This window comes from Castor canadensis, chromosome 15, assembly GCF_047511655.1.
Source record: "Castor canadensis chromosome 15, mCasCan1.hap1v2, whole genome shotgun sequence".
NCBI classification, from domain to species: domain Eukaryota; kingdom Metazoa; phylum Chordata; class Mammalia; order Rodentia; family Castoridae; genus Castor; species Castor canadensis.
This window is the reverse complement of record NC_133400.1, coordinates 78,069,495-78,095,780: the sequence shown is the minus strand read 5'-3', so window position 1 is coordinate 78,095,780 and position 26,286 is coordinate 78,069,495. Positions and strand designations below refer to the sequence as shown.

Sequence of the window (26,286 nt, the reverse complement as noted above, 5' to 3'; positions counted from 1 at the left end):
TGGTATAGGGTGATATACATGGATCTAGTTTCAGTTTTTTGCAGACTGCTAACCAGTTTTCCCAGCAGTTTTTGTTGAAGAGGCTGCTATTTCTCCATCGTATATTTTTAGTTCCTTTGTCAAAGATAAGTTGCTCATAGTTGTGTGGCTTCATATCTGGATCCTCTATTCTGTTCCACTGGTCTTCATGTCTGTTTTTGTGCCAGTACCATGCTGTTTTTATTGTTATTACTTTGTAATATAGTTTGAAGTCAGGTATCGTGATACCTCCTGCATTGTTCTTTTGACTGAGTATTGCCTTGGCTATTCGTGGCCTCTTGTGTTTCCATATAAATTTAACAGTAGATTTTTCAATCTCTTTAATGAATGTCATTGGAATTTTGATGGGAATTGCATTAAACATGTAGATTACTTTGGGGAGTATCGACATTTTTACTATGTTGATTCTACCAATCCATGAGCATGGGAGATCTCTCCACTTTCTATAGTCTTCCTCAATCTCTTTCTTCAGAAGTGTATAGTTTTCCTTCTAGAGGTCTTTTACATCTTTTGTTAGGTTTACACCTAGGTATTTGATTTTTTTTGAGGCTATTGTAAATGGAATTGTTTTCATACATTCTTTTTCCGTTTGCTCATTGTTAGTGTATAGAAATGCTAATGATTTTTCTATGTTGATTTTATATCCTGCTACCTTGCTATAGCTATTGATGATGTCTAGAAGCTTCTGAGTAGAGTTTTTTGGGTCTTTAAGGTATAGGATCATGTCGTCTGCAAATAGGGATATTTTGACAGTTTCTTTACCTATTTGTATTCCTTTTATTCCTTCTTCTTGCCTAATTGCTCTGGCTAGGAATTCCAGTAGTATGTTGAATAGGAGTGGAGATAGTGGGCATCCTTGTCTGGTTCCTGATTTTAGAGGGAATGGTTTTAATTTTTCTCCGTTAAGTATAATGCTGGCTGTAGGTTTGTCATATATAGCTTTTATAATGTTGAGGAACTTTCCTTCTATTCCTAGTTTTCTTAGAGCTTTTATCATGAAATGGTGTTGGATCTTATCAAAGGCTTTTTCTGCATCTATTGAGATGATCAAGTGGTTTTTGTCTTTGCTTCTGTTAATGTGGTTTATTACGTTTATTGATTTTCGTATGTTGAACCACCCCTGCATCTCTGGAATGAAGCCTACTTGGTCATGGTGAATCATCTTTTTGATGTGTTGCTGAATTCGGTTTGCCATTATTTTGTTGAGGATTTTTGCATCAATGTTCATTAAGGAGATTGGCCTATAGTTCTCCTTCTTGGAGGTGTCTTTGCCTGGTTTTGGGATAAGTGTAATACTGGCTTCATAAAATGTGTTTGGCAGTTTTCCTTCCCTTTCTATTTTGTGGAACAGTTTAAGGAGGGTTGGTATCAGTTCTTCTTTAAAGGTCTGATAGAATTCAGCAGAGAATCCATCAGGTCCTGGACTTTTCTTTTTGGGGAGACTCTTGATTGCTGCTTCAATTTCATTTTGTGTTATAGATCTATTCAGGTGATAAATTTCCTCTTCGTTCAATTTTGGATGATCATATGTGTCTAGAAATCTGTCCGTTTAAGATTTTCAAATTTATTTGAATATAGGTTCTTGAAGTAGTCTCTGATGATTTCCTGGACTTCCATGGTGTTTGTTGTTATCTCCCCTTTTGTATTCCTAATTCTACTAATTTGGGTTTTTTCTCTCCTCATTTTAGTCAGGTTTGCCAGGGGTCTATTGATTTTATTTTTTCAAAGAACCAACTTTTTGCTTCATTAGTTCTTTGTATGGTTTTTTTGGTTTCTATTTTGTTGATTTCAGCTCTTATTTTTATTATTTCTCTCCTTCTATTTGTTTTGGGATTTGCTTGTTCTTGTTTTTCTAGGAGTTTGAGATGTATCATTAGGTCATTGATTTGGGATCTTTCAGTCTTTTTAATATATGCACTCATGGCTATAAACTTTCCTCTCAAGACTGCCTTAGCTGTGTCCCATAGGTTCCGGTAGGTTGTGTTTTCATTTTCATTGACTTCCAGGTACTTTTTAATTTCCTCTTTTATTGCATCGATGATCCATTCTTCATTAAGTAATGAGTTATTTAGTTTCCAGCTGTTTGCATGTTTTTTGTCTTTACTTTTGTTGTTGAGTTCTACTTTTACTGCATTGTGGTCAGATAGTATGCATGGTATAATTTCTATTTTCTTATATTTGCTGAGGCTTGCTTTGTGCCCTAGGATATGATCTATTTTGGAGAAGGTTCCATGGGCTGCTGAGAAGAATGTATATTGTGTAGAGGTTGGATGAAATGTTCTGTAGACATCAACTAGGTCCACTTGAACTATTGCATATCTTAGATCTTGGATTTCTTTATTGAGTTTTTGTTTGGATGACTTATCTATTGATGATAATGGAGTGTTAAAGTCTCCCATAACCACTGTGTTGGCGTTTATATATGCTTTTAGGTCTTTCAGGGTATGTTTGATGAAATTGGGTGCGTTGACATTGGGTGCGTACAGATTGATGATTATTATTTCCTTTTGGTCTATTTCCCCTTTTATTAGTATGGAATGTCCTTCTTTATCTCGTTTGATCAATGTAGGTTTGAAGTCTACTTTGTCAGAGATAAGTATTGCTACTCCTGCTTGTTTTCAAGGGCCATTGGCTTGGTAAATCTTCCAGCCTTTCATCCTAAGCATATGCTTATTTCTGTCGGTGAGATGAGTCTCCTGTAAGCAACAAATTGTTGGATCTTCTTTTTTAATCCATTTTGTCAAACGGTGTCTTTTGATGGGTGAATTAACTCCATTAACATTAAGTGTTAGTACTGATAGGTATGTGGTGATTCCTGCCATTTAGTTATCTTAGTTGTTTGAAGGTTTGATTGTGTGTACCTAACTTGATGTTACTCTCTATTGTCTTGCTTTTTCTTATCCTGTGGTTTGGTGCTGCCTGCCTTTTCATGGTTAAGTTGGGTGTCACTTTCTGTGTGCAGGATCCCTTGCAGAATCTTTTGTAATGGTGGCTTTGTGGTCACATATTGTTTTAGTTTCTGCTTATCATGGAAGACTTTTATTGCTCCATCTATTTTGAATGATAGCTTTGCTGGGTAGAGTATCCTGGAGTTGAAGTTATTTTCATTCAGTGCCCGGAAGATCTCACCCCATGCTCTTCTTGCTTTTAATGTTTCTGTTGAGAAGTCTGCTGTGATTTTGATGGGTTTACCTTTGTATGTTACTTGTTTTTTCTCTCTTACAGCCTTCAATATTCTTTCCTTAGTTTCTGAACTTGTTGTTTTAATGATATGTCGCGGCGTAGTTCTATTTTGATCTGGTCTGTTTGGTGTCCTGGAGGCCTCTTGCATCTGTATGGGAATATCTTTCTCTAGATTTGGGAAATTTTCCGTTATTATTTTGTTGAATATATTACGCATTCCCTTCGCTTGCACCTCTTCTCCTTCTTTGATGCCCATGATTCTCAAATTTGGTCTTTTGATGGAGTCAGTGAGTTCTTGCATTTTCTTTTCACAGGTCTTGAGTTGTTTAATTAGTAGTTCTTCAGTTTTTCCTTTAATTACCATTTCATCCTCAAGTTCTGAGATTCTGTCTTCTGTTTGTTCTATTCTGCTGGATTGGCCTTCCGTTTTGTTTTGCAGTTCTGTTTCGTTCTTTTTTCTGAGGTTTTCCATATCCTGGCAGTTTTCTTCTTTATTGTTGTCCTGAGTTCATTTATCCATTTATTCATTGTGTTCTCTCTTTCACTTTGGTGTTTATACAGTGCTTCTATGGTTTCCTTTATTTCTTCTTTTGCTTTTTCAAATTCTCTATTTTTATTGTCTTGGAATTTCTTGAGTGTCTCCTGTACATTTTGGTTGACCCTATCCAGTATCATCTCTATAAAATTCTCATTGAGTACTTGTAGTATATCTTCTTTTAAATTATTCTTGTGGGCTTCATTGGGTCCTTTGGCATAGTTTATCTTCATTTTGTTGGAGTCTGGATCTGAGTTTCTGTTCTCTTCATTCCCCTCTGGTTCCTGTACTAATTTTTTGCTGTGGGGGAACTGGTTTCTGTGTTTTTTCTGTCTTCCCGTCATTGTCCTTGGTGTTGTTACTGTCCCTGTACTGTGTGCAATTAAGTATTTTCTAGCTTGTAACAATAACAATGGTAATATTTAGAATGGAAGAGTGAGCTGAGATGGAAAGCAAGAAGTTAAAGAAAAGGGGAAAACAGTAAGCTGAACAGACATTAGAGAGAGAGAGGATTGAAAATCAAAGATAAAAAATAAATAAATAAAAAATAAGTAAATGAAAGTAATATCTATATATAAAAATGAAATAAAATGGAAAATAGAAAATTAAAAAAAACAAAAAAACAAAAAACTTCCAAGTTTATATGCAATGCAGTTTCAGTCTTAATAATTTGGGTGTCTGTCTCAATCTCCAGTCCTGGAGTTGGTGCCTCAGATATTGTTCTGTAGTTGTCTCATCAAAGGGGATGCATAAAGTAGAACAAAACTACACAAACACACACACACACACACACACACACACACACACACACACACACACAAAAAGCCCCACCAAGTGTCCCCAGTTCAAATGCAATACAGTTTCAGTAAGTTTTTCGGCTTGCAGGTGTAATTCGGTTGTTCTCTCATCAAAGGTAGGCAGAAGAAGAAAAAAGCGTCTGGAGACAGTTCTGAGAGTGGTATCTGCAACTGTGGCTCGCCTGCCTGCTGTTGTCAGCCTGTAGCTGGCGGCGTTATTTATGCAGATCTCTGGGGTGAGCTAGCATTCACCTGGTCCTGCAGGCTTTGTTTGCTCAGAGTTCTCCTGTGGGGGGGGGGGGAGGGCTCTGCTACAGCCTTTCCCCTTTCCAAGCACTGGGAAAGGTGACACTGCCCCAGGTTGTCAGGCCTGTGTGTTTATTTACAGTTCATGTGGGAGGTGGGTCTTCCCCCCTCCTGTGGAGTTTTCCTCCCACTGCCACTTTCAGAAGCTTTCCTGCTCCTGCTTACTAAGCGGTGCTGCTGCTCCTTCCGGCCGCCTTGTTTGTTTACAGTTCATGTGGGAAGTGGGTCTTCCCTCCTGTCCTGTGGAGTTTTCCTCCCTCCGCCACTCTCACAAGCGTCCCCGCTCCTGGTTGCTGGGTGCGCGCCCCGCTCCCGCCAGAGCCTCTCCGGCCTCTCCGGCTTGTTTATTTATAGTCCCGGGAAGGATTCCCTTCCCCCAATCTTCAGCGCTCAGGGCGCCCCACCCTCTTTCCCGCGTGTCTTAACTGTTCTTATTGCTCAGTACTCAGTTTCTTTTTTTTTTTTTTCCCCGGGTGGAGGTCAGTCTGTCCAGGGGGCTATGCTGCTCTGGCCCAGGCTTGTCTATGGGAGAACCGCAGTACCGGGAAGCTCACCTGGTCCGCTTCTTCCCAAGCCATCTGGACGCCGGCCACTGGCGGCCCGGGGGCCCTCCTGGTTTCTCCATTTAATGTGAAGTGGAGATTCTCTGCGCCGGCTGGAGATGTGGAGGGGTCAAAGTTATGCCTTTTCTCAGTGATTATGCCTGCAAAGTGTGTCTCCAGCATCTCTCCAAGATTTCACTATAGGAGGCTCGCTTTCTGCTTCCTACCTCTAGCCGCCATCTTGGAAATCCCTACTACTCTCATATTATATTTCTTACATGTTAAAAAGTACAGTTGACCATTTGATCACATATTTTAATAATACTGAATTTTAATGTGATAAATTCGGATACCTCATTTCCCAGTTTATTTTTAACACCGTTGCTATTTAGTGTTTTCTAATGCTTGCTTCCTGTAGTGTTAGATTGTTTGGCATCGTTCGGCATTCTGTACTAGAAATGCAGATTCTTTTGTCTTCATGTACTACTTACAAAAACAGCAAGCCAGTTTTTAAATGAAGTCTAAAAAAAGTAATGCCATAAGTAGTATTACAGAGAAAATCTTTATCAAAATTAAACAAAACTGGTCCTTTCCTTCACTTAGTATAAATAAGCATGCATCATGCTGGACTCTGGAGATTCATGGATCACTGAAAAACTCTTCTCAGCCCTTTGCTTGGGGAAAGGGTACATCTTGATGTTAAGGAAGGTATTTCCAGTAGAACATGATGCCCTGGATAACTCTCATGGTGTGAATACACTTTTAAAACATCCTAATTCACTACAACTCTGATAGCTAAAGTAGTGTTTTATCCTGAAATTACTCTATTATCCATGAAATATTTTAAATTATACATATCCCATCACAAATATTCCCTAACCATGGGTATTTTGTTTCCTGTGACAGTTTCTTAAAAGAATACAAAAGTAAATTTGCTATAGCTATATTTTCAAAATCTACTCTAAATCACATTTTAGTGCCATCCATATTATCATTTGCCCCACTTAACACTAATTGAGATTATGTTTCAGCCCATCAACTAAATACTGAGTTCGAGGAGTTAGGAGGAAAGAATATGTAGTCTACATCTGTGCCTTTGAGGGTCAGTTGAAGTTATAAAGTACACTCATCACAACTTTAGTCATTTACATTTGAACAAATAAGAAACCTCTGCTCCCTACTATGCAAGTAAAAATGATTTCAAATGCTTGGTGTTCACCTAGCAAAGGGCTGAGAAGAGTTCTTCGGTGTTACTGATCCATGCATTTCCAGAGCCCAGCGTGATGCATGCTTATTTATACTAAATGTAGGAAAGGACCTCAGTTTTAATTTTGATAAAGAAGTTTCTCTATAAAATTCCTTATAGTATTAGTTTTTTAGACTTCTTTTAAAAACTGGCTTGCTGTTTTTATAATGTTGGCATTAATTAAAAATTTGGCTTTGGGGGCACATCCCTTCTTACCTTTAAGACTGAAAGGTTTTTTTTCCCCTCCTATATCATGAATAATAAAAGTTACTGCTGGATAATACAAGTAGTACCAACCTATAAGTGTTTTTCCACATCTCCTGTCATTAACTATGGCAGGGATGAAGGAAATTACTTATACCAAGACAACTTTACGAACATTCCTTTGACACTTACGTGGCTTAGTTGATTTGTATTTCACTACATAGCATGAGATGTGCATATGGCCTTCCTGATTATACCCAACCAAAGAGACAGCAATATAGAACAAGCATGCTATCAATGCTTTTCAAGCCAGGGGTCTGCTTTTAAACAAGTACTATCAGATGCTGCTGTGTGATAGCAGTTCTATCAGATGCTGCTGTGTGATAGCAGTTGTGCTTGGTATGTATTGATTGGAAACTTTATAGACCGCTGTGTTCAAGAGTGCTTGCAGGTATCTTGTGCTTTATTAATCTAGACACGATTTAAAAGCAAGACATTAATTCAGTTTTTTCCTTATAGCAGAAAGTATCCATGTTTTTCTCACTCTTCTTCCAGTGGGTAAAAATGTTACTAACTGGTATATATGAGCTTAAATCTTTGGTCATTTACAAACTCAAGTAGCAGATAAGTATAACAGAAGCAATTGAAGGAAGAGTTACAGTTACATAACAGTACAAGCAGCTTTTTTTTTTTTTTTTGACGTTGGCTTTTAGTAGATAGCCTTTGAACTTGCTTTCTTACTTTGTAGATGACATTAACAGTATTTTTTCTTAGCAAAATATTAAATCCTTGTTCATGCTCTTAAAAAGCATCTAGCTGTTCCTTTTCAGTTGTGTATATATATAGATTTGTGTTTTTGTATATATAGATTTATGTTGATAATTTTAACATCAGAAGATAGGCCTCTATTGGAAGGAAAATTGTACATACCTTCTTAAGACAGAATTGAATTTCTTTTAATTGCCAGAATTCACTATCAATGCAGAAGGAAAGCAATCTGAAAAATTCCTTGAGTTAGTCATATATTTGAAAAAAATATTTTTATATAAGCATAGCATAGTGCTTTATTGAATATTTTATGCTTCATTCAACAATGATTTAAAGCAAACATACATTAGAATTTTTTCCATATCATGGACAACTTGAAGACAAGAAGTGTTCAGTATCTTAGAGATCTGAAAAACTACGTGAAAAGATAATTTGAAATCCATATGCTATCCACCTTCAGTGTTTGTCCCCCTTAGTTCACATTGGGGACCAATCTTTCAAAATGATGCATTATTTATGAGTTTTAAACCCATCAGGCCTTTAATACCATGATCATAATGTAAAATATAAAGCAGAACTGTTTGAAAATGGCCTCAGTTATTCATGTACGTTGTTTAATAACAAACCATCTGTTAACCATCGCTCCATTCTTTCTTCCCACAGGAGTGTTTGTACCCAGGTTTTGCTTACCTTTAGACCAGTGGCTTTATTCTCACTGCACAGGGACACCATGGTCTCCAGATTTTGGGCAGATGGCGTTTCCAGTTATATCAGATTAGGATACCTGGTGCCAAGCAATCTGTTTGCTCCCCCACTGCTAAAGAGGGCTCTTGTTCTTTTGCTATAAGGAAGGGCAAACATGGCAGCACCTCAAGACTGGTTCCATTAGAAACGAGATGATTTGAACCAAAAGAGTTAAGGAAAATGAGGGTGAGTTAGAATAAACAAACAAGGTTTGCAGGAGAAAGGGTGTTTGTTTTTTACAAAGCCACTTCTGCCATAGTGAAAATAGCCTTTCAGGGGACCATGTCTACTTGTCTTGTAATTATTATAGGCAGTTGTACTTACAGTGTATGGGTCAATGTAACATTAAGGCTGTAGGATAGGAATATGACATGATATATGCCTAGATGTATTGTCAGAAGTTTGATGTTCATCAGAGATTATTAGGATCAGGATTCTGGTATGAAAAGTGACAACTTATTGGTTTCATATAGATTGTGTTTGGGTTCTTGTGGCAACTTCCTTACATACTCTGTTGACATTCTCTAGTAGCTTTTTAAGCATTCTGCTCTGAAGAAAGCAAATCTTTAATATTCCCCAAGGAAGGGACTATCCATTGCATGGCACCAGAAAGAGGAAAGGACCCAAGAGATACCTGCTCAGAAGTATAGAATCCAGATTGAAAAGTCATTAAAGACTAAGTAATTACTAGTATTTTTCTAAATTAATAGAAAGAATGAAAAACTGGTTGAAAGTATGTGTGTGTTGGTGATGGAAAATGTTGCAGTTTTTAGCTCTTATAGTGGGATTTTTTAATGAAAAGGGGAAAAAGTGCTGATAAATTTAGGTGGGGAAATTCCCATGTGTTAAAACAGCTTCATAAGAAGCTAACTTGGTTAGCAGTGACTTTAATCAAGTAAGTAAAGCAGACGGTTTAAAATTTACATTTTAAGTCATAATGTCTAGGTTAATATTTGGGTTTTCCCCAACTCAAGAGTCCATGTTCTATATTTTCAACTAACTCACCTCCCACATTCTTTTTACAAAAGAACTAGCTGGAGAACATTATAATAGATTGTTTCACTTAAGGCAGGTACTTAACATCATAGAGTTTGTTTCTTTTATAGTTCAGTAATAGATGCCCAGTAAATGATTCTAATAAGCTAACAAATAATCAGTATTGAAAGTATGTAATTGTAGCTGGCCAACACTATTAAATCTTTATGGTTTGCTTTCTTTTTGTAGAACACAAAGTAATTATAGTGGGACTGGATAATGCAGGGAAAACCACCATTCTTTATCAATTGTAAGTATGGGTGTCTATTTAATAGTTTTATTATTTCAGTTATTGAAACTTTGTATAATTAATAAGAATTTAAACAAACACAAAAATTGCAAAACAAGTAAAATGAACTGCTGTATGTTTGCTAATGCCTTTACATATACTCTGTTTTGTGGCTTTGAAAGAATGAATTATATTAAACTAAAATAAATAAAAGACAAATTACTGTGCTGGGGAGAGGTGATAAAGTGGATTTCACTTAGTTTTTCCCATACTGGGGTTCATGTAAATGGATTGATATCTCTTGGAAGTGCTACTCTCATGACTAATGGCCGTGGAATTGTTTAACATAGCCAGACTTGCTTTAACGTAGCCAACTTGTGTTGACAGTCAAAATACTAATTTAGTAACTTACAAAAAGAAGAGGCTTGCAACTGTCAGAGAAATGCATTAATACTCATCCTTAATGAAATTTTAACAGCCCATCCATCCATTTATCCAAGGACTTTCCATTATCCTTTCAGTGTGAATGAAATATTGAGCTATGGAAATGAATCTGTATCCCACTCATTTTAGCAAATACTTATAAAGTACTTTGTACCATTGTATTATAGCTCTTACCTCTTTCCATCTCATCTTGTACTATGTACATCAGTCTAGGGAGTGGGTCAGCAGAGCACTTGTCTAGTAAACACAAGGCCCTGGGTTTAATCCCTACTATAGCAAAAGAAAAAAAAAAGGAGTATATCAATCTGCAGCATATCAGAAATAATCAGTGCTTAACACTTTTTTCAGCTGCTTTGTTAAAAAGCTACTTCTTGTTTGTTGTTTCATTTATTGGCCATTATGTGTTTTAATATGACTTAGCCTTTAAACACTAAATTTAAATATTTCAGAAACTTCTCATATTTGATAAAAGAATTTTGCATATACTTTCATAAACGTACATAAAAGTGCAAGAGAAAGTTCTACTTTAATTACAAAATACATGTGTTGAATGAATTATTTAATGTAGCATAGCCAGCGATTAGTATGGTACAAGTGATATATCCTAAATATATTTATAGTTCATTTTAAGTAAAATTTCTATTTGCCCATGGCCTTACCTTTTCAAACTATAGTTTAGGTTAATAAACCTGAGGCTATCTTTTATGACTAAGTCTCAACTTTCTCACATGGACAAGTTTTAAAAATTATCCATAGCCTACTATCCAGTGGTTGCACTTTGCAAATACTGGTGTCAAAGTCACCTAGAAATTGTTTTTTCCGCATAGGGCATAGATTCTCATCTAACGGACATGGTGGTACTGCAGTTTTTGTCCAGAGAAATGCAAACTCACACCAGTGTTCCCGAATGCCTATGTGATGTCTGCAGTTCATTAAACAAAAAACACTTTTCAGGAGTTGTTCATTTCCTGTATCTTTGTCTGCACAGATGGTTTCCAAGTTTCTATTTTTTATGCTAACAATTACCATTATTAGTACAAATAAGGAAGGTTGATTTATCTTAAAAATACAGAACTAAAACTTGCTTTGAGTTCTCACATTGTACAAGAGTTTTTATGTTGTCTGTTTTTCAACAGCTTAATGAATGAAGTGGTTCATACTTCTCCAACCATAGGAAGCAATGTTGAAGAAATAGTTGTGAAGAATACTCATTTTCTTATGTGGGACATTGGTGGTCAAGAGTCACTGCGATCATCATGGAACACATATTACTCAAACACAGAGGTGTGCCAAAATTACTTTTGAATTTGAATAAAATAAGAATCAATAGAACAAACACAGAAATAGGCTATGCATAAGGTACATCTTTTAATACAATCCTTTTTTGTAAGGAATTCAGATTTTGGAGCGAAAAGGCTAGTAGAGTACTAGGAGCTCTTCTTAGCTGAGTGAGTGCTTAGTGGTAGTCAGGCTTTTCTTTTCACCCTCATCACATCTCCAAGTGTTGGAGAAATCTTACACTAGGAGAAATTAGAACTTTTCTGAAGATCTCATAGCTTTACAATAGGGGCTGATTAGAGAAGGAATAAAATAGTTTAAATTAATTTAATATAAGATTTTTAAATAACATGAATTGAACATTCAGAATGAGATGTATTTTAACAATTTTAAACAAATGGGCTTGCAGGCCATTGCCCAGAGTTCTCTGCCATTTATATAATAATTTTATTAGTTCAGAACACATCTGGAATATCTTCTATTTCTGCTTTTATTTCTACTTTAGGCAGATATTTTTAAGACCATGCAGTGCTGTTGAGAGAGTTTTAATTTTGAGAATACTAGTGTACAGTTGCATCCATGTAATTTTTCTTTGCAAAGAGATACACTTAACCAATTGGCTTTTGTAAAATAAAAACCTTTTAAAAATTGGAGTTGAAAGAGGGTACAATGCAAAGAAATTTTGGTGCACAAAGTCACCTTTTAAAATTAAAAACATGTATTCTAGATTTATATTGTAATAACATATGCATATGTGTGTATATATTCTAATGCAGCGTGTAAGTAGTAAACCAGAGTGGTATATCCCAGATAGTTAGCACTTGTGATCGCATTTACTTATTTTATTTGGATGGAAGTGGTAGGAAGAAGCTAGAGTGGTTGTTAAGCAAATATTATGGTTATAGGTTAATATAAACTTGTACAGTAAAATAACATTCTAAAGGTAGAATATGTTATAGAGTAGGGGGAAAATAACCCTTTTAACATAGGACTTATTCAAACAACACAGCTTTTAAAAGCACACAGTTAACTTCTGCTGTGAAAGAACCAGTTATCTTTAGGTCAAAGGTGATTATAGCTAATCTGCATATACATAAAGTATTTCAAAACTATCTGAAATTACTGAAACTCTAGAAGACTTAGCCTGGGTTCAGAGATAGACTATTACTGGTGCTGTTTTCATTAAATGTTCTTAAACTATTTCTACAAGAAAATCTAAATTACAAGAAGGAATTCATTTATTACTGCAGCACATCTGTAAAACACATAGCATTTGCAAGCTTAGGTTCCAAGTAGAGATGTTATCTGTGTGGTATTTCACTGATCACTTTGTCATCTTATGTTTTGATAATTCTTTATTTTGAAGTGATACCAAAAGCTACAGTGTCTCCACTACAATACAAAGAGTATTGATTAATTATTGACACTGTCCTCTCATTAACCCAGTTACTGCCCAATTTTCTATCCTTTCTTGCTTTGCCACTTTTCTTTGTCTTTTATCCCTCTCTTAGCCTTTCTGAGTTTATATTCAGATTACTCTGGTCTCTCCCTAATTTTAAATGCATCTCTATTACACCCCTACTGTCTTTATTTATATTGTTTTCCTTGTGTATATAACCTTTAGCCTTTTTAATCTTTTAACTTTTTTTTTCTTTTTTTAATTTGAGGTACTAAAGTTTGAACTCAGGGTTTCACCCTTGCTAGGCAAGTGCTCCACTGCTTAGCCATGCCTCCAGACTTTTTTCTTTTTGGCTCTGGTCATTTTGGAGATAGGATCTCACTTTTTGCCTAGGCTGTCCCTGGACTAACAGACACGTGACATCACACCCAGCTTTTTACTAATCTCACAGACTTTTTTGGATCTTAGCCTCCTGTGTAGTTTGGGATGTCAGGACATGCCACTGCACCCAACTATTGGTTGACATGGTGTCTTGTGAACTATTTGCCAGGGTTGGCCTTGAACTGTGATCCTACCAATTTCAGCCTCCCAACTAGCTAGAATTACAGGTGTCAACCTGTAAGCCACCAGTGCCATGCTTCTTTTTTTCTTTTTTTTTTTGAGACAGGGTCTCACTATGCAGACCAGGCTGGCCTCAATTCACAAGTCTTCCAACTGCTGGAATTAACAGGCATGTACCACCACACCCAACTGCTAAATACTTTTAATCTTTTTTTTTTTCCTGCATAAGCCATTTGATTTAGGGACACTTTCTCAATGTCTCTTTATTTTTACTTACCAGAGTTGCTTTTATTTATTTATTTTTGAAGTTGCTTTTATTTTTATTTTCAAAGTCTTCCTTTTTATGTACACCTTTCAGAAGCAGATTCTCCAGTTTCCTGACTGTCTTGCCTTTCTCTCATTTCACCTGCATTTTCCTTTAGCATATTAATTCCATTGTATATAATTTAGCCTACTTTAGCACATTTTTTTTCTTAACTGTTTATTGTTGATAACTCACTTTGTAAAACTTTCTCACTTTTTAAGTTTCCTGTGCTTCAAACTAGCTTTTCTTTCTAATATGCAGGAGACTGTCTTACACATAAATAAGCAACCAATTACTGATTATTTAAATGAATAAAATATATGACTTTGATGTTTTAATGAGTATTTAAATTACTCTTTAATCTTAAAAATTACCTTTTATTACCCCCATTTTAATATAAATGTTACTATTGCATACTATTATGTATTCAGATAGTGCTCTTTTAAAAAATTATGTTGGTTACAGTTTTTAATATAGTTGTAAATTGTCATGTCCTTACTATTAACATTTAGGTTTTACTACTTGGTGTACTTCAGTGTTATATAAGCTCTTTGTGATGAGAAATACGTACTTGTTTTATAGTAATGATAATGCCATGTGAAGAAAGTGCTTACATCCCTTGAGTAAGTTTGCAGAAAACTTTGAACATCCCATTCAATTTTCTTTGTTTTTAAATTGTCTTCTAGTTCATCATTCTTGTTGTTGATAGCATTGACAGGGAACGACTAGCTCTTACGAAAGAAGAATTATACAGAATGTTGGCTCATGAGGTAAATTTTGAAAACAAATCTTTAAAAACTTACGTTATCTGTAGATCGGTTTTGCTGTTTTACAAAGATTAATGTATGATAGTGTTGGTTATTTCATCATTAGCAAAACTATTAAATTGAAAATCTTCACATCAAAAATCCTATCACCTTTTCAAACTTTAAACAAATATGTTAACTACAGAAATGAACTGTTACTGCAAAGGTTTCTTTTTTTTTTTTCAAGATTAAAACTACTTGCCTTAAAAAGTTTGATAAATTGAGGTTTTTAAAAAGAACAAAACTTAAGTGTCTTCTCCTGGTTGTATAATAACTGAAAGTTTTTAATGAATAACTTGAGATCACTTAATTTTAAATATTTGAAATATAAAAAAAAAGTTAGATAACAGAACACATTTATGCACACACCATTTAACTTAATGTACCAAATGTCTAAAAGACCTTTCCAATCCGATTTTCTTTCTTTCTGTCTCAGAGATATCTAGTATCTTGAAAGTCGTGATTATTATTCCTGTGTATATTTTTGTATTTTTATTACATTTTCATGTGTCTAAACTGTACAAAATATTATAGTCTATGTTCTTAAAACCTTATATAATTGTCATTTATAATGTTATCTTTATGTGACTTGTACTTTGAATACTAACTTCAGTTTCAGATTTAGCCATGTTAATACATACAGCTTAGCTCGCTTTTTTAAGCATGATATAGTGTCCCACTATATGAATATACCATCGTGTATCTGTTCTTTAGTTAATGACCACTTAGGCTATTTCTATCGTTTTAGTGCAACAATGAATATTAATGAGTTTTAAGTTATATAAAAACCAATAAATAGTATTCCCCACCTCCAGTTTATTCTTTAAATGTCAGAGAACTCATGCCAAGGGATGTGCTCAGGGGAAGAGGACTTGAGTTTCTTTTTCTGAGGAGGAGGGGAGATTCTATAGTGTTTGGCAGCATGTTACCATGTTACCCATTAAACAATTGCTCATGTAATTTTAAGATGGTATTCAATAAGATTCGGGCTTGTTTTCTGTTTGGTTTGACCTTTTTTTTGTTCAAAAAGAAAATGTTTTTAATTATCAGGCTTAATATGTTTTTAGAGTGAATCATTAAATTGGGATTGAGATTTTTATTGCATAAAATTTTCAAATTAAATGTTAGTGCCTAATCATTTAAAAATAGGAGTTTCTCATTATAACCATCCAGTGAGGTACATTTTACCCTCTGCTTCATTAGTTTAGTTTGACCTAATGATATTTTACATTGTAGAATATTTTGTATTGATTGCAGGATTTAAGGAAGGCTGCAGTCCTTATCTTTGCAAATAAACAGGATATGAAAGGGTGTATGACAGCAGCTGAAATCTCTAAGTACCTCACCCTCAGTTCCATTAAAGATCACCCGTGGCATATTCAGTCCTGCTGTGCTTTAACAGGAGAGGGGTAAGTGGTGCTCAGTCTGCAGGGATGTGTAGTTACATTATTTCTCAAGCTTACAGGGTTGAAATGATTCTAGTAATCAAAATGACCTGTGTACCTTTTAAGGTAAATGTAGTGCTTAACCAAAAGAAACAATAAAATTTTGAATTAAGTTTTCACAATCTAAATTTTTTGCTATTCATTTGCTGCTGTTAACATTACTGAGAGACAATATTAGTGTTACCTGAATTAGAGAAGCAGCTTTAAAGAAATCACATATTTTATACAAGGACTTAAACCTGAGCTCTCAGCTTTTCATAAAAGGATGTCTACTTTATTAGGAGTTCTTTGGGGGGACATACATCTAGACAAAGAAACATTCGAGGCAAATGATGATAGTGTATGATATGTGGGTTTATATGGTTATATATGGTTATCCTTACACCTACCTGACTTCTTTGTGTTATACTCAAATAGCTTGCAATTTGATAGTTATGTGTTTGACCCAGGTCCGTAAGTATTCCGATTTTAGAATTTTGAAGGGTAAGAAGAAGCTTCTACCATGTTTCTACAGTAGTCTCAGTTTTAGCTAACTTTAAAGGGAAGTGGGTATTTGCAGTCTTGATGGCAAAACTACCTACAGCTGTATCTTCAAGATGAAACTAAGATAATTTGCCACATTCCTCAAATGTTAGATTATTTTAGGTGAATCTTCCATTAAAAATCCATTTTATTACAGTTTACTTGAATGTTGTCACTAAAATGTATATATAATAAGTACTGACTTTCAGGGAAGACTTTTTTAAAAATATGCTTTCAGTTTTTAAGAGAAAGCTTGTAATTTTGAATATATTCTATCTTTTGTTTAGGTTATGCCAAGGTCTGGAGTGGATGACCTCCCGGATTGGTGTGAGATAACTTTTTTGCTTGAAAAAGACTGCTCTATTTATTCTGTGACATGAACATTTTTCCTAGTATGTTTGGCTGCTAAGGCAGCAGCATGTTTAATTTATAACAACACAAACCTCTATGAGCAACACTTGAATCAAGTGCAGCTGAACTGGAACATAAAGGATGTTTTCTTAACTTTTTTTTAAATGCACTAATCTTCAGTTGGATGAACATAATGTATAACTGTTTTCAACAATTCTGCTTATTCTAATTATTCAGTCACTACCTTGTAAAAAATGTTTGTCATATGTTTAATGTTTTCTGAAGTATTGTTATAATCTTTATGACCAACTTCTTTCAATTCTTGGCCACCACTCCCTCCTTCCCAGTAGTTACTGATTTGACAAAGCAGTAGTGAAAGTCATCAGCTACCTACTTGCAGATGTCTCCAGCACTAAATATTTATTCTACTATAAACCATGTTTTTATCTTTGGGGCAGAATTTCTTGTAAGGAAGGAGATCTACCTAGAAGATACATACAAGGAAGATTGAACATCCTGAACTTCCTCCACATTATTGCATGCCATGGAATATTTTCAAATTTGCTATTTGCCTGGAAATTAAGCAGGCTGTTTACTTATCTAAAGGAATTAAGTTCACTTTTCTGCCTACATTTGGTCAAAAATTAATCAAGGTGAAATACTTATTTGAAAGCTCAGCTCTGCTGATAAATATTACTGGATACATCTGGTATTTTAAGAGTATCACATTAATGCATTAACAGCTATCAGAAGTTACTAAAGCATACCAGCACTAAAATTAAAATATGATACTTAGAATATATTTTACTGTCAATTTATAAATCACTTTGTGTCAGCAAAAATTTCAGCGAATTTTTTTGCAAGAAACATCACATCTGCTTTGGGCAATAGCTAAAGCAGAAAAATGAACTGTGCTTTTTACTTCTTAACATTTGAAATGTGTATTATGGTATTTTCACCACCAGCAGTATATTACTTAAGAAACCATGGGGCATTCTTTAAATCTGTTTGAGAGTGTAATAAGGCTGAAGCAATTGCCATCTTTGTCATAATACTTCATGTCCTAAAATCCTATAGGAAACTGCTAAATTTAACCCTAGCATTTAGAATGTTACTATGAGATTCACCATTAATATTTTTAAGAATTTATAAACCTAGAGCTAATTAAAATGAAGGAAATATCATAATCTATCAAAAGTTAATTTATTGGGTAGCACTTAAAAAAGTTTTTAAGGCAGTTGTCTAATATGAAAAACAAATGGTGCATACCTTAAGAGGGAAGGCCAGTAGTGTAATTTCAGTCCTATTTTTGTCAAATTTGTGATTTTGCTGCAATGAAAGGGATAAAATGCATACTTAAGAGAATAATTCTTCATTTTTACAGTATTTTTCATTTGGATCAACTATAAGATTCAGTGTTCATAACAATATCAAACCTGCTCAAAAATGGTATTTTAATTACATTATTTTTATTTGTAAGCTGACTTAAATTTTACTCTGTTTTCAGATTTACTTGGTATATTATATTTGGCTGAATAATTTAGTTGAACTTGGTTAACATTTTTTGATTTCCATTTAGTCCGGTTTTCTGGACTTTGGGAAATAGTTCTTTGTTCTGAACCTTTTTCTTCGTGATTCTAATTCAGTAGTAGATAAGTTTAATTCTGTTTTGCTTTTAATGTAACCCATAATCAAGAGTGGGAGAAGAAAGCCGATATAAATCAATGTGGATACTTCTTTGTGGTGTATCTGTGTATGTGACTTGGGGTGGGAGGGGATTAAGAAAATACCATTTACTTAAAGCACACTTTTGCCTGAATTTTTGCTTTGTTATATTGCCTATTATAAGTTCTATGGATAATTCTCATAAAGCTTTCCTGAGAAAAAATATATTTAATATTCTAGTATTTCTTATAAAATAATTATCTGCCTTCTTGTGTCTAATAAGATTGGCTGGTTCAATTTTCTCCTATCAGATTATATGGTTATTTTTTATATTACCACATCAGCATTATATTGAAAGTGTTTTTAATAGTCGATTGTATTTTGTCAAACAGCTAGTAGTATAGACTCAAATTTGCTATTGTTAAAACACAATTTATTTTATTTTTCAGTCCTTTTTTTTAAAAGACATATTAGTATTGGATTATAAGTGATACATGTTAACTCTTTGTTGAAGATGAAATCGGCATTCAAGTAGTCATATTGTGCCAATGATTGGGAAAAGTTCAATTAGGAAGTTCATATAAGACTTTTGAAAAGATTTTCATCAGATCTTTCCTGTTTGTACTAATAGGAAACTGATTATCCTTTATTCCAAGAGAACATTTTAACCTAAACAAGTATCTAAAACTAAAGGATTGATTTTGACATTTATTTTAGATCAACCAACTGTAAAATATTACTTGATAAAAAATGTAAATTGTGGTTAGTGCCTTTTTTCATGTTGAGATAGGCTCTCAGTTTTGCACTGTAGTTGGTTCAACAAGGGGAATTTATGTTACACCCTCTCCTCATCTCCCCATACTGTGCAGCAAGACTTATATTAAGTAAGAAGCATGAGTCTACCCACATCACCTTCAGGAGATTATTCCACATTTTATTTATTCAAGGACAAAGAAACTAAACTTTAACAAAGACCATTCCAATATGTTATAACTAAAATGTAAAACTACCCTTGCAAGTTGAAATAATGTCTTTTTCTTACTTCTTAAGATACTGTGTTCATCTAGAGTTGAGCCTATCATTCTTACTGAAACCCATTGACAGTCCCTTTTGTAGGGAATATACTGAATATTTTTATTAATATAATTTAATTTCTTAAAACCGGAAATACATATACATATATATATATACATATATATGTATGAATAATCTATCGAGAACTGCAAATTTGATATGTAATTTTTGCTTTTAGGTTCTTATGTTAGTATGCTTAAAGGTATAATTACTTTTATTGTATAGTCATGAAAGGAAAGATAATACAAGTTTCACTGTTAGAAATAATTTTTAAATGGCACCACCCCTGTAGTCTTAGTTTTTTTTTTTTTTTTTGGAGGGTTGAGGCGGGATTGAGACAGGATCTCCCTATGTACCCTACCTAGGCTGGTCTTAAACCTGTAATTCTGCCTCCATCCTCTTGAGTGCTGGGATTGCCATAGTTATTTTGATTAAGTATAATTGAACTTTCATTATCTATATCATAAAGAGAAAATAATTATTTTCCTATGGAAACAATGAGAGATATAGGCAGTACTGTAAACAATATTCACTTAAGTGTTAAAATATCTCAAAGCAAATTTTTTTTAAAAAATAAATTTTTTAAAAGTCTTTGTTGTAGTGTCTTAGCACACAATATGGATGGAATTGTTTTGAAGGGCACTCATTTAATCCTGAACTATGTAAAACCATGCATTAGAAAATGTACAGCATTATGTCTATAAATGAGTAAGTTTTACCGGCACTTAAAAGACCAAACTGTGAGTCTAACTATCATCTAAGGCTTTGGAACCAAAATCTTCACATCTGATTTCAATTCTAAAAGGTCATTTGCATTTTATCAGGTTAGTCACTTCAGGATACAGTATGGTACTTTTATTTAGTAAAATACTATGCTGGGTATCTAAAGTGAATTTGAATCTTAATTTGGCCATTTGTCAGTTATTTAGGTGACCTAAGGCAGTTGTGATTCATGGCCTTTCTTTTGTTTTTACCTGCTAAGGGATTTTTAAGCAAATAAGGGCTCTATTGTGTCTTTTGGTTTTAATATTCTGAGTCCTTATATTACTATTTTTTGAGCATTTTTAAAAGTCCAAAATGATAGGGAGATACACCTAATATGAAACTACTCACTTTATCATTATTTGATTCCCACCCCCCCCCGCCATCGAATTCTATCAATTAGGAAAGCAGAGTGTCAATTGATACCTACTATTCAGCTTAAATTGAACTAATGCCAATGATAAAGCAAAAGAGAAAACAAGCCATATTCCTAAGAAAATATTACGCTGCTTATGGAGCATCAGCATTAGATGGGAGTAGTTAGTTTGTTCAGTTTTTTGCCTTTAGATGCTACCCTAACCTATAACCTGTTTTACTTTCCAATAGTGAAAGAACAGTGTAGCCAGTGTGTAAGTATTTTATAAATGTCTGAATAAATCTGAAAGTAGTTCATGTTCAGGGTTACTTTTTTCAGTAGTGGCTCATCCTTACTCATTTACTATTACTATTAAGACTGAATGCCAAAAGCCAGGTTCTAAAACAAGTATATTATAAGAATTGTAGGTGATCAAAGGTAAATAGAGACGGTCAATGTAAAATATGTATGTGTGTGTGTATATAAATTATATTTATATACACATACGTATATGTAATGTTCAACTACTCTAAAGTAGGCTACTCTAAAGTGGCTTGGTGGAATCTTTAAGAAATGTTAAATTGGAGCTTCAGAGCTATACCTAGAAACAAACTAAACACTTAAAATTTTTAAATTGGGGTAGAAAAATCTTCAGAAGGATATTAGATAAGAAAAAAATGTGAATAGAAGAATGAATTTCTCCTACCTCCCGCATTTAAGGATCTTAAAATTATTAGAAAGTACATAGTCTTTTACTAAATGGCCTATATTGTATTTTATATGACCAAAACACTGAAGACTGACTAGTTTTTTTTTTAATTTGGAGCAATATTCATATGGAGGCATCTTTTGAATTTTCTTAAAATCAATAATAAACATTTTTCCCAGAAATGGAGAAATAATAAAATGTGCTCTGCATAGATTTTGGAATAGAAAACAAAAGATCCAAAACAACGAAAATGTTCTCTTGCACAAACGTTAAAATTTTAATTTAAAAAATTACCTCATTTTTCAGTCCACAAGGTGCTTTGCTCAAGTTTGTGGGATGTTGTACCATCCCATAAATGTCTCCTTCATTTAAACTGTATTTGAAATATGCAAAATTCACAACTGAGAGATAGCACTCCTTGGAGATTTTGTTTTATTCTTGTTTACCACCAGCATGGCTAACATATGTATCATTCACATGTGGTTTTCATTAAAACACATGAGCATGTGCTCAGTCAATAAATGGTTAAGTAAAGGAAAGAAAAGTCCTTTGGTTGGACTGAGTATAATATACTGTGAACATATTTTCATCAATATTAATATGATAGCAGATGACCATCATTTGACATCAGTTGTGTATGATGTGTTTTGCATGTTATAACTCTGTAAGAAACTATACTCATTTGAATCTTACATTTTCCCTCAGGAAATCCCAGACTCTGAAGCCTTTATTTTATTCTCTTGGAGTAAACCTTTAGTCTGGTTATGAAAACTTTCATTTTGATTTTAAATCTTTAACTGCTATTTCATTGAAAGAGTGAAATAAGATGATGGTTATGGTTTTTTCACTTATGGAATAGTTATAAATTTAACCATATTCATCTGTTCCATAGAGCATATTTTAAAGAAACAACAACAAAAACTAAAAGCAGTTACAGCCTTGCTCTTGCATTTATTCCAATCATTATAGTGATTATAATCACACATTGCCATCTTTCACATAAATTGGTGCTTTAGCGCATTCTAGAGGAATCAGCAGGCCCAGTACTCAATATATTTCTTGCCTCAGAAGGTAAAACTACTTTAAAGTGTCTATATTCATATTTATGTTCATTTAATACAAAATGTTACCCATTAAAGGTCAGGCTTTCTGCAAAATCTCTAGCAGTATCTTATTCAGCTTGCTAAAATAAGAAATAGTATTAATATGGTCAAAATTGTGAATTGGATCTCTTCATGGGCCCCCTGGTATTGTACAGAGGGAAAGAAAAAAGTGTATTTCATGCCACAAACTACTACTGAGCCCTTACCAAGCAACTGAAATGTGTGTCATTGGTTTGATATATAAACACTAACAAAGAAAATTTAAGAGCAAAGTACTTAACGCATTCACATCATCAATTCTTACAAATGGTTCCAAGCATGTTCTTCTAATGGTGAGGTTGTTAAAAGACATGTTTTTAAAAATTTAATACTTTATTACTGTCATCAAACGCTTCTTTTATATGTTAAGTTTAGGTTGCTGGTACTCATGATTTCTTATTTCTGCAATTATGTTATAATGAGTTGTTTGCATGCCTACTTACCCAAGTAAAAGGATGCTGTTTGCTCTGGAATGTTCATCTTTTAGACAGGTTTTGGCTCATTTGCAATCATGGTGCAATATAGTGTAACATTTGTTTTCAGTCATCAGTTTTATTTTTGTCATAATAAATAATTACTTTTCGAGTATGAAGTGAACCCAGTGTTTTCTTTTAATGATAAAATGCATTAAATGCAGTCTTTTGTTCCTATATTATCTTTGTTCAAGGGAGAAGTCAGACTGATGTTGGATTCTTAGTCCAGTTCCATATTCCTCAGGGAAATTGTTCATTAGCCTGCATTGAGTCAGTTACCCTGTGTGATCCAAACAACTAAGTAGAACCTACATTTACCAGAGAAGGAAATGAATCCCTGTGGAGTGGGAAAGCAATCCAACTGTTCCATTGTGGGATGTAACTGGGATCATCTTCACATTGAGTCTACTTACATTGTATTCTTATGAAAAGGTTGAGATGTAATCTAATAGTGTGACAAATTTTCATCTTTCCTTTAGATTCTTCTAAAGTAGTGGCTTTTAACTGCACTCTTCCACACACTCTTTGAGAATGTGATGAAAGATACATAGAAAAATCACACACGTACAATTAGAAATTTTATGTCCAAAGTTAGTAATTTCAGTTACTTCAAGTGAAGAGTTCTTTTCTCTATGGAACATTCTGATTTCTTTTGAGAGACACTGGGAATCAATAATGTTACATCCTGTCTGTTTAAAATTACCTTTATGATGTATAATTAACACATTAAATTGTACATTTAAGTGTACAATTTGTAAAGTTTTGAAGTGTGTATACTTATGAAACCCTCACTATAGTCCAGATAACACATCAACCTCTGCAAAGGTTTCCTAATGCTCCTTTATAATCCTCTCTACACCACTCCCTGCTCCCAGAGAACCACTTACTTCTTTTCTACTGCTATGGATTGCTCACACAGAATTAAATGTCCCTCAACAGAATTTTGAGGGCTTTTTTTTCATTTCATTCTGTGTATCAGTAGTCTTTCTATTGCTGAGTGATACTTTGTTGTATGAATGTATCATATTTCTTTATTCACTCACCTGTTAGAGGATATTTGAGTTATTTCTAGTTTTATCTATTACAAACAAAGCTGCCAGAACATTATGCATAAATCTTTATGTAAACATTTTCTTTCATTTCTTGTGGGTAAACCCAGACACCCCAGAAACAGAATGTCTGAGTTGAACTTCTAGGCAATGCAAAGTTTCCCAAAGTGGTTCTATCACTTTGCGTTCTCCTTTTTGTGTATAAGGGTTCTAGTTTTTCCAGAATCTTGCTAACAATTTACACAGTCTTTCTTTGATTTTAGACATTTTTGTTTGTTTTTTCTTTTATCACAGTACTGGGGTTTGAACTCAGGACCTTGCACTTGTTAGGAAGGCACTCTAGCACTTGAGCCCCCAGCTTGTTTTTTGAGATAGAATGTTGATAACTTTTGCTTGGGTTTGCCTTAAACTAAGATCTTCCTATCTGTGCCTCCAAGTAGCTGGGATTACAGATGTAAGCAACCCCACTGGTCAGCTTTTAGACTCTGTAATAAATGTCTCACTGTGGGTTTCATTTTAATTCCTCTAAGGACTCAAGATCCTGAGCATCTTTTCATTTGCTTCTTTGTCATCCTTGTATCTCTGTGTTTGTTGACATCTTTTGCTCATTTTTAAATTGGATTTTCTTATGACTTGAGTTTCAATAATCATTTATTCTTTTTATATATAATTTATCAGACATGCAATTTGCTGTTATTCCCCAGACTATGGCTTAATTTTTTATTCTCTTAATGTCTCTTTACAGTATTTAATTATTTTTGGTGCTATGCCCCTTTGCATAGCCACCTGCCATTCTATTCTCTTTCAATGACATCCTAACATACCTTTGCTTTCTCCTACTCTGTCTTAGGAAATTCTTTTATCAAGGCCCGTAGTTCCCCAAAATCTACAACATAAAATGGTGGCCCATATAGGGATTAATATAGGGGGCCCTTTTCCCATATAGGAATCCAGAGAATTCTTTTCAGGACCTTCAGTAGTATTGCATTGAGGTGTGGCAACAGTTGCAGGTCTCTGGCCAGGGCGACTCCCTGGTAAAACCCAAAGGTCTTCTCTTCCTCGGTGTCTGGAACCCATCACCCTTAGGGGTAAAGACTCTGTCCTCTCCATTTTCAGGTTGCCACAATTGGCAGAGGGAGCTCATTGGGCTGACCTGTCTGTGTATGCTCACACTTTCAAATCCTGTCATAGACTCAGAGGGAGTCATCTATGCCCTTGAGAAGGAATTTCTGTCCTATGAAAGGATTATTTCTCCCCTGTGAAAGGAGCTTCAGTGCCAGTGATCATAAAGTTGCAAATGATGCTACAACATGGTTGCATCTCCCACCACCTGACCCTCCAGTGCCTCTTATCCCCCAGGACCAGGCTTCATACAATTTTATTCCAGTATTCAATTAGACCCTGCCAAGTGTCTATGGACTGTTCCATGACCCTCTGCCAAAACAACAAATACATAGGGATAGCTCTATGACCTTTTCTAGCTTGAAGTAATTACAAGATAAAAAATTTGCTCCACTTAAACCAGGATTGGTTTTGTTCTGTTGAAGGGGGAATGCAGAGGATGCCCCCATTTTAAGGAAACATGGCAAAGGAATACCAAGGAACAGATGGAATGTGGAGGGAGGAGTGGCTCCAGCCCCCTGACAGGTCCAGATAGAACAGAGTTATTTTCATGCATGGGAAATTCAAACCATGATCCCAGGAAGAGACAACTGATGAGTAAGATCTACAAAAGTGGAGACAGCCAATCAAAAGTGGCCTAACCTGAGGTATAAAACATACTTTAAAATGTTTCAGTGCACTATGCCCCTTTGCATAGCCACCTGCCATTCTGTCCCCTTTTGATGGCATCCTAATCTTCGCTTTCTCCTACCAAAATCCAGTACACACACACACACACACACACACACACACACACACACACACACACTTATATAGATAGATAGATAGATAGATAGATAGATAGATAGATAGATAGATAGATAAATGTTACAACATATTTACTGATGACCAAATACAGGGGCATCAATAAGTTTAGCTAATCATGTTTAAATTTACCTAATTAGATTTGTGTATTGCCTCCCCATATAATTTATAATTTGTTTTCTTAATATCCATGTCATTTTCTGATCACTAATATAAGCTTGCTTGGGAATCTTATTCTGCCCAGATTTGGAATTGTGTGGGGTGGGGTTTTTTCTTAGCAAATAATTCTGATACCAAAGTATAATTTTTAAAGTTAAAAATAACTCTCATATTTGGTATATAATGAGCCCTTGTCAAGGATTTGTTTAACTTAATAGTTAAAGGAACCAACAG

At 34.5% G+C, this 26,286-nt stretch overlaps 1 protein-coding gene across 2 annotated transcripts in view; it reads left to right on the top strand.

Moving 5' to 3' along the window:
* Arl5b (ARF like GTPase 5B) overlaps positions 1 to 23,033 on the top strand; it is a 35,625-nt gene extending 12,592 nt beyond the window's left edge. Inside the window, exons 1-6 of one of the 2 annotated variants that reach the window (XM_074056579.1) lie at positions 7,218 to 9,044; positions 9,589 to 9,649; positions 11,209 to 11,356; positions 14,301 to 14,384; positions 15,678 to 15,829; positions 16,675 to 23,033. In XM_074056579.1, coding sequence (XP_073912680.1) covers positions 11,213 to 11,356; positions 14,301 to 14,384; positions 15,678 to 15,829; positions 16,675 to 16,723 — 429 coding nt within the window. In that variant the 5' untranslated portion in view covers positions 7,218 to 9,044; positions 9,589 to 9,649; positions 11,209 to 11,212 and the 3' untranslated portion in view covers positions 16,724 to 23,033. Of the gene's footprint in view, positions 1 to 7,217; positions 9,045 to 9,588; positions 9,650 to 11,208; positions 11,357 to 14,300; positions 14,385 to 15,677; positions 15,830 to 16,674 lie in introns of those variants that run through there. The other variant, XM_020185526.2, reaches the window with a different exon arrangement.
* Positions 23,034 to 26,286: the final 3,253 nt, after the last annotated feature.